Here is a 9,436-nt window from a genome sequence, read left to right on the forward strand (position 1 = left end):
CGGAATTTACGCCTTGGTCACGAAGTTCTTTCCTTCTAGGATTAAACCTCGTGGATCTTGCTTACCTTTTAGAGATCCTTTCCTTATAGGAGTTTTCTTGACCAAGGGTTCAAATTGCAGGACTTGTATGAACTAGAATTCTATTTACAATAAGACTCTTGATATTAATCGTGGAGTGCACGTTTACCGTTTAAGAATCCTTGGAGATTACCCAATAGCTGAGAAACGCCAAGCGATCCTTGAACCGTCAACGTTTATTCCGTCAACTTTTACTCCGTCAACGCAGCATTGTCGCGTTTATTTATTTGATTCCATCGTTCTTAATTCTTCCTCTTCAGAATGATAGCATTTTAAAACAAACTTAAAATATATTTTAGAAAATATCTTACTCATATAATCATATTTCCTAAGAATAATATATGTTTTTAATTTGAAAGAGAGATTACTTATTTTTTATGAATTTTTATTTTTATAATTGTTATATGCATATGGAAAATTTGTTTATTTGAAAATATATTAATTTTAAAAATTAATACACCTATTAAGGAATAGCTATTACATCCCTTTTAGAGATGAATAGTTATTCTTCATTTTATAAGGAATGAATATTTCTCTTAATAAAAACATAATCAAATTACTAAATAGCTAAACCATAAGAATAACCATTACATTACAGTGTCTATTACAGTCTACCAAATGTACATTTACTAGTTAGAGTGAGAGATTGAACTTCACTCTATGATATTCAAACAAAGAAGGAAAATGTTTAGTTTAGAAAATTACATTACTCCTTCCTTGGGGGCCATGAATAGACGATCATATTATCCAATCAGTCAAAACTCAGAACAAATGTAGGACCGATTGAATCCCCATTCTCATTCCCATTCCGCTCCAAACGGTTTATATAATAGTGATAAAATAAAAGAATTATCTTATGGCTGGTGATAGATCACGATTGATTTTTGCCACTTTTACATTAAATATATATATATATATATATTTCTTCTTGTTACTTTCAATTTGCCACATTAAACTTTCTCAAAAAAGTTTTGCCACATTCTCAAAAAATATTTGAATTGTGGCAAAAAAAAAGAAGAAGATTATATTCAATATTCAATATAGAGGAGTAATGCTACAGTCATACGGGGGCAGCGCCAGGTTTATTAGCCCAAAGTTAAAACGAAACCCAAATCAGCAAAGAAAAAAATATATATATGTGGACAAATTTGCAAAAAGAAAAACATGTAATTTGTGAGATTCATATCCTATCCTGAATTCATGTTTTTATTGACTCCTAAAAAAAAGTATCCTAAGGTCACCACTGAAACCACAAACTATTTTATAATAGTTTTACAAATTGTTGATATGGCTAATTCTTAAGGTAAGCCTATCACTAACATCAATTTTTTATTTGCCACTAAATCGCTTGAGCATTAGTATTGGTGGTGATAAAAAATTAGCAATTTGGAACTACAAAAAGTTACTTTATTTATTTTATCACATCACTTTACAAAACATACAACATCAGTGATTTTATTTTAGTATTCACCACAATAAAATAATATAAACAACACAATAATCATTTAATCTAAGGTACAATGATGAAAAGAGACAGGAGACGTGCAACGGTAAAATAAGAAAGGAAGAGAAAAAAAAATTATTTAATAACCTGAGCTACAGTGGAGAACTAATAAAATATTATTTTTTTGTTTAACATTAGAGCTATGGGACACAAGATAGCAAAAAAAAAATTTGGGTTTTCTCCACCAATGCAACCCACTTTTATTATATTTAGTTGATAAATTTAGCATTTTAGTAATTTGCCTCCACCAATAATAAGGTTGATAATTTGTAAAACATCTTATCTATAATACTATTTAATAGTGTTTTCGTTTTGGTATGCTCATTTTTTTTTTTTTTAAATGACTCTACAGGGCTTACACCCCTATTTTTAAGTAGAGACAAAATTAAATGACAATTTTGTAAAAATACAACTCTAACTTCTACTAAAACACTATCTAAAAAATATGGGCACTTTTTTTAAAAAAATTACTTTATCAATTTATAAATTAAATTTTCAAAATAAAAATTATATATATAATAAAAATACAGTTTTTTTTTTCTTAAAAAAAAAAAAGTGCGATGAGCTGTGACCAGGCTAGCTACTAAAATACTAAATAGTTTATACATCAAGCATTTTTCTTATATGATTTTATGGGGTCTGTCTCTAGTCTTTTTACCGTGTACTCTTAGACAATGACAATACCGGCCGGTAATTCAAGGAAGACAATGATGGCAGTTTAGGTATACCAAAAAAAACTGGCAAATAACGCGTAGCGTAACCGGTAAAATCCGGTCGCATTCCCCGCCACCGACAATATGTCCCAGTCACCCAACACCATTCCGTACACCCTCACTCACTCATCATACATACCACTTCGCCACTTCCTCCCTTTTAAATTCCAACCCTTCCCGCACTCAATTCTCACCAGAAATAGAATTCTCCAGTACTATAAGAGAGAGAAAAAAAAAAAAACTGCTCACATGTATTGAAGTCAGACTCAGACGGACCACACATAGAATATAAATATTTTATTCTGAGAGAGAAAACTTTTGTTGCTCTGCTCCACATGAACATGACAATCCCGAAGTTTGTCTGCTAGCGTTTTGCGAGGCCCAGACTCTGAGCAACAAAAGCCTGGGTGAGTTTCATTTTTTTTACTCTCTCTCTCTCTCTAACTTTTTACTGTTCAGTTGTCGTTTTGCTATGTTTGTCTGTCATGTACTGAGGAAATTGACCACACGGGAAACATGCATTTCCTCGAGCTTCCTAAATAAATCTCTGATCTGAAGCTTTTGATAATTAGGTCTTTGTCGAGTTCTGTGTAATTTCACTTTCGTTGCTCTAGTTTTTGTTTTATGTTAGTGAATTTCGTTTCTGTTTTTGCTGAACTTTGAGGATTGCTCTGTTTGGAAACATGGAAATGGCTGAATAATTTGTAAGTTCTAAATCTTTGAATTTATGGTATTTTCTGCGTTTGTTTGTTTGTTTGTTAGTTTTTTTTTTTAAATGTTTGGATCTGGTTGTAGTTTTGTCGGTGAGAGTGAAAATGGAGGAGACACATGATCAGGTTTTGGAGGCTCTTCATTTGACTTTTAATTCGAGGGAGTTAGAATTTACTGTAGTTCTTTAAGGTGGGAAATTTCGAATAATGTCCAATTAGAAATTATGTAACTGTAAAGTGAGGACGGTACGGTTTCCGAAGATAGTTGTGAGTGCTGTGTTGTGTTGTGTGAGTGCGCTGGTTGTCACTTTGTGCGGTTCAAGTTTTCCAACTCTTTGTGGTTATGATTAGAACCGAATCCAGTTGCTGGAAACGGTGTCGCTTCAGTCATGCGTCTGAGATCTTTTTATAGACTTACTATTATTGTACTAACTTGTCAGTGATTGCAACATGAAATAAGTAAAGACATACATGGCTTATTATCAAGTGAATGAATTTCAGCAAGGTTGAGAAGTCTTGGATTTATTATTATTTTTAGATAATTGACATAAATTCGTGTGAGTTATACTAACCTTATTCCAATCAAGAATAACACAATGGTGATGGAAACTCTGTAGGTTATTTTATTTTATTATTTTACTTTTTAAATTCAATAGTTGGGAGGGAGGATTTGAACCCTGCAAGATTTCATTGGAAATACCAGTAATAAGTGTTGGTTGAGTTACAAGGCTCTCGTTGATGGAAATCCTATGGTTGATAGTACTTTTTAATTTTAATTATTATTATTATTATTATTATTATTATTTTGTGGGTGATCTTTCTAGTCAATTGTCTTTGTGTGATAAATTCAAGCTAATGTCCAAATGGGTGAACACCTTCTGCAGTTCTGAGAATACAACACCTATGGGCTTGTACTCTGTTCTGAGGCGGACTAGAGGAGTATACTTTTGATGTATTCTTGCCATTTATTCTTCAGGTTCAGGAAACAATAAACCTCATTGGTAGCATCTAACTCTGCAGTTTGTATTATTATTGTTGTGAAGGCTCTGATAATTTATACCCACTTTTTCAGTTGTAGCTTGTTGAATTGTTTGAAATTTTGTCTCCTGTCCTGTTTCTGGCTCTTGTTTTTTTCTTCATCCCTGTATCTCTGAAGTGCAATTGCTGTTGCCTTTTTGATTGTTAGCCAGGGCTCACTCAAGTTGAGATTATGTTTTATCTGTATTATTCTTGACTATTGGTTGACATTTAGTTTAGTTGTCTGCCGGTGGTTAGCTTCTAATACAAATGAAAATTAGATCAAATTATACGTGCTATACCTGGCACTTTGGTATTCCATTTTTTCTTCAATGTTTGGTGTGTTTTGCTGAATATCAAAACTGGTGTCTTGTTGTAGACTTACTAAAGACTGACATAAGTTGTACAAGAATTTTTCCCTACATTTTAGATGCGGAGGAAGATAATTCAATAAAAGTAAGTGTAATTATTTGCTTTATAATCTAGATTGACCTTTTCATAAGTAGCTTGCTTAGGTATATTGAATTTTTTTTTTTTTTTTAAATCTTTTCTCCCTTCTTAGGGTCTTCGTTTGTTTGCAATTGGAGAAGATTTAAAAAAGTATGAAAGAGATAGACAAAAAGAAATTTTCAAATAACAACCAGACAAAGCGCTCAGGAAGAACTGATAGGAGAGACTTTAAACTGCATCAAGCGAATGTCAGCAAAAATTTAAAGGCAAAAGAAACTCGTTCTAAAGCTTCGTCTCCTACAGCACAGTCAAGTATTTCAGTAAGTGATTCAAATGCAGGCACAGAGCCCTCTGAAGTTTACAAAAACATGGTTATACATTATGTGGATGATGTTAACAGGTTTGAGGCGGCACCGCAAGATTTGAAAGAACATGCAATGATTGCCAAAGAGAACACGGATGATGTTCTAGATAATCATTCTACTGATTTGGAGACAGAATCTAGCAAGGGTAAGGAAGAAGTGTCAGATTCTGAGACAATAAAAGATTCAGTATCATCTCAGGGGGATTTGCTGACAGCTGATGATGACAAAGTAGAAAGACCTTCAAGTGTTAAAAATAATTCCTCAGAGGATCGCCAAAGAAACAAACCACAATTTAAAGCAATACATAACACTCCTAAGAAATCCATAGGTTCAATAAAAGTGCCTTCTAGAGTTGTTGCCAGAAGTTCTTCCAAGGCTGACTCCCAAAATATGAAATTTCCTTCCAGACCATCATCAGAATCTTCTGGAGGAGTTGATGATAAGCCTGTTAAAGAGGTAAAAGAAGTAGATGACTTGGATGGGACCTCAAATGGGGCTCAGAGTTTTGGAAGTGATCATGAAACAGTTGATGCTGAAGAACTTGATGAACACGAGGATGAGGCAGCTTTGGAGCAAAAGATTGAAGAAATGGAGACGAGAATTGAAAAACTAGAAGAGGAGCTGAGAGAAGTTGCTGCTCTTGAAATTTCACTCTATTCTGTGGTACCGGAGCATGGGAGCTCAGCACATAAGGTTCACACACCTGCTAGGCGCCTTTCTAGAATTTACATTCATGCTTGCAAACATTGGACTCTAGACAAGCGAGCCACAATTGCTAAAAACACTGTATCAGGGCTTGTTTTGATTGCCAAGTCCTGCGGTAATGATGTCCCGAGGTATATATTCTTAGTCATAAGAGTGTTATAAAATGCTTTGTCCATTTTTTTGTAATGTGAAGCTAACAGGTATCTTTTTCCCTTTATGTTTTAAGGCTAACCTTCTGGATGTCCAACACTGTTGTGCTGAGGGAGATCATCTCACAAGCATTTGGCAGTTCATGTCAGTCCAGTTCTATGACCAGGCATACTGAGTCAAATGGGAGTGGCAAGAGAAGTGATGGGAAGTCTCCAATTTTGAAATGGAAGGGTAGCTCTGTTGGTAAACAAGCTAATGGTTTTATGCAGTTTGTTGCTGATTGGCAGGACACAGGAACCTTCATGGCCGCATTGGAAAAAGTGGAATCTTGGATTTTCTCTCGGATAGTTGAGTCAGTATGGTGGCAGGTAATAATCTAAGGGACTGCGCAATGAAGTATTATGGATTAATCTAGATATTATAACAAGGCTAAATGCGGTTACACACACTGTTTTACACATTTATAGATGTACAAAATTTCAAGCCCTTATTTCAGTGCATTTTGTGTGTACACAAATGTCTAAAACAGAGTGTGTATAACAAACACTGCTCTTAGATTTGCACTATTATAAGTTGCTTAGACACACCTTCCTCCTTTATGCTGACTGCATATTATGTTTTCAGGCTTTAACTCCATATATGCAGTCACCATCTGAGAATATGTCAACCAATAAAAACGGTGGAAGGTTGTTGGGACCAACTTTGGGTGACCAGCAGCAAGGCAGCTTTTCTATCAACCTATGGAAGAAAGCTTTTCAAGATGCTTTTCAACGACTCTGTCCTGTTCGAGCAGGGGGACATGGATGTGGTTGCTTGCCTGTGTTGGCAAGAATGGTATGAGGTTTTTAACACCTGTTTGGATTTTCTTTGGAACTTGAATTACCTTGTCACATATCCTGAAATATAAGTTCAGTATACCAAATTTTGTCATCTTCCTTGAAATTTTAGCAAACTCCAACCTCTAGCTTTTTAAATTCCCCTTGCTTTGGAGGGTTAATTAGATATGATTTCTTTGATCAGGTTATGGAACAATGTGTTGCCAGACTTGATGTTGCCATGTTTAATGCTATTCTGCGTGAGTCAGCCCATGAGATTCCAACTGATCCTATATCAGATCCCATTGTTGATTCGAAGGTTTTGCCCATTCCTGCTGGAGATTTGAGTTTCGGATCTGGTGCCCAGCTCAAAAATTCTGTATGTACCATTTTACACTTTAATGTGGTTTGCATATTTTACATAAAATTATAAAAATGTAAAGATTCGAGAAAAACATATTATGAATGGGAATAATCTAGGTTTTGCTGAGAAAATGTTAAGATTTTCTGTTTTTATTTTATTTTTATTTTTATTTTAACGAGGTAGTCTAAATATTATCTGTTGATTACCACAGTGACTAGTGGGCCTTTGATGGAAGGCACTACATGGTTGATCATAATTTATATTCAAAATAAGGAGCCCAGCCTGCAGAAACATGACTGTCTAGTGGAGATGAACATTCTTCTTTGTTCATTTCATATATAATTTGAATATACAAATTCATGATTAAGCTGAACATTCTTCTTTTTTCATTTTGTATAAAATTTGAAAATACAAATTCATGATTAAGCTGAACATTCTTCTCTGTTCATTTCATATAAAATTTGAATATACAATTTCATGTTTAAGAATGGAGTTCTTACTTAACCAAATACATTTTTGAGTTGTGCTGTACTGAGTGGACCCTTCAAATACGTTGCTATATAGCAGAATGCCCTAATTTCCATAATTCCATGTAATCATAGTTACATGCGTATTGGGAAATAATGGAAAACGGAAAAAGTGGGCGTCTAATATCTCCCTAAATGATGTGACCTATCGCATTGTGTTAAACATCCTTAGTATTTATATTTTGATGAGTTGTCATTCCATGTGTTGATACGAGGCTATTCTTCACGCAGATCGGCAATTGGTCTAGATGGCTTACTGATATGTTTGGCATAGATGCTGATGATTCTCTGAAAGAAGATCAGCATGGCAGTGAAGATGATGACGGGAGGGTTGGAGACAGTGAACCTAAATCTTTCCTCCTCCTCAATGATTTGAGTGATCTTCTGATGCTTCCAAAAGACATGCTTATGGACCGAACAATTAGACAAGAGGTTTATTTCAGCATTAATGTTGAAATTGTATTACTTTCTTATTCTATTTTGTGTTCCATATCTTTTAAGTTGATCGAACTTTGTGGTCTCATGTTTTCTAGGTGTGCCCATCAATTTGTCTTCCACTGATTAAACGAATAGTCTGCAACTTCACTCCAGATGAGTTCTGTCCTGATCCTGTCCCAGGGGCTGTATTGGAGGCACTGAATGCTGAGGTTTGAGTTTTCTTTACACCAATCATCCCATACATTCTCATGGTTTTCTTAAAAGTATCTTTTTGGTCTCTCAAGCTCCACTACTAGTTGATTGTGCAACTATGATAGATAGGTTTTGGAACACTAAATAGATCCAGTACCAGAAGTTGCTTTCAAACTGCTCCCGGGGGGGGGGGGGGGGGGGAAGGAAGCATAGAGGCCATATTATTTCTATTGGAGGTCTCCTGTGCGGGAATAATTTGCTTAAAAGATTATCTTCATTCAACACTTATCATTTGGTGTTGCTAATGATATACATTTAAAGTTTAATATTTTATGTTTTGAGTCTCAGTGTTTAATCGAAACAAAATTGTTAACTGATCCATATGTTTGATTATGTCCTTCAAAAAAAAGTATGAATATATATATGTCCAATTCCTCACAGATGGGAGCATCATTTAGGCCAGATCTTTTTATTCTCTCTCTCTTCTTCTTATTCTTCTCTTTAAAAAAAAAAAAAAAAAAACTTAAGACCTTAAAGTTTTGTGTGGTCTACTAAAAAGAGATTTTTGCTGGAAAATGACCATATATGGTTCTTTCCTTTGATTAGAGTATTGTGGAGAGGAGGTTGTCCGGAGACTCAACTAGAAGCTTCCCTTATACAGTTGCCCCTGTTGTCTACAACCCTCCTTCCTCAGCTGATGTGGCAGAGAAAGTTGCAGAGGCAGGAGAAATATCTGCATTGGCTAGGAATGTGTCTGTTGTACAAAGGAAGGGGTATACCAGTGACGAAGAACTAGAGGAACTGGATTCTCCTCTTACATCCATCATTGACAAAATGCCTTCTTCACCAATGATCGCAGCAAATGGAAATGGTAAACACAAGGAGCATGCCAGTAATACTGGCACAAATGCAAGGTATGAACTCCTTCGGGAGGTCTGGTCCATGTAATATTAAGAGTGACTTCTATATGTAAATTTATTGTTTTTTGTATGAAAGGAAAAGAGAGGAAGGAAATAGAGACAAAAATTTGTGAAAAATAAAGGGCCCAAAAAAAAAAAAAAAAAAATCCCAGTTGATCTGATGCCTTTGGGAATTCTTGCATTTGGCCAAAACCCAAGCCATCAGCTTTCTTGTATATTAAACAATGATCATAGATCACAACCATATATAGTTTAATGATAGATTTCATCCTATTTGAAAAATTGTTCCCTGGTGTTTGATCAGCACGTGGTTCATCAAGCAAACAAAAACATACCAATTCTTAACTACAAAACTAATGAATAAATGACTTACTAAAATTATAATTTTAAGTGCCTTTGAACGATTTGAAGCTTGGAGGCTAGAGTTTACATTTGGGCACTTCCTCTTTGTAAATTCTCGTATACTACGTTGTGCGCCCCCTGCCCCC

At 34.9% G+C, this 9,436-nt stretch overlaps 1 protein-coding gene across 13 annotated transcripts; it reads left to right on the plus strand.

The window, feature by feature from the left end:
• Positions 1-2,486: 2,486 nt before the first annotated feature.
• Positions 2,487-9,230, plus strand: LOC142610170 (uncharacterized). 13 transcript variants are annotated; one of them, XM_075781914.1, is made up of 11 exons: positions 2,586-2,702; positions 3,890-4,006; positions 4,402-4,478; positions 4,585-4,792; positions 4,873-5,673; positions 5,769-6,060; positions 6,317-6,526; positions 6,713-6,886; positions 7,630-7,830; positions 7,932-8,045; positions 8,635-9,230. In XM_075781914.1, the coding sequence occupies exons 5-11, from the start codon at positions 4,910-4,912 to the stop codon at positions 8,974-8,976; spliced, it is 2,097 nt and encodes a 698-aa protein (XP_075638029.1). In that variant the 5' UTR covers positions 2,586-2,702; positions 3,890-4,006; positions 4,402-4,478; positions 4,585-4,792; positions 4,873-4,909; the 3' UTR covers positions 8,977-9,230. The 13 variants fall into 13 exon arrangements, with proteins under 13 accessions (XP_075638030.1, XP_075638026.1, XP_075638017.1 ...); XM_075781913.1 differs by lacking the exon at positions 2,586-2,702 and adding an exon at positions 2,721-2,999 and having other exon boundaries at positions 3,890-3,981; XM_075781911.1 differs by lacking the exon at positions 3,890-4,006 and having other exon boundaries at positions 2,488-2,702.
• Positions 9,231-9,436: the final 206 nt, after the last annotated feature.

The sequence above is a fragment of the Castanea sativa genome, chromosome 9, assembly GCF_040712315.1.
Source record: "Castanea sativa cultivar Marrone di Chiusa Pesio chromosome 9, ASM4071231v1".
NCBI lineage: Eukaryota > Viridiplantae > Streptophyta > Magnoliopsida > Fagales > Fagaceae > Castanea > Castanea sativa.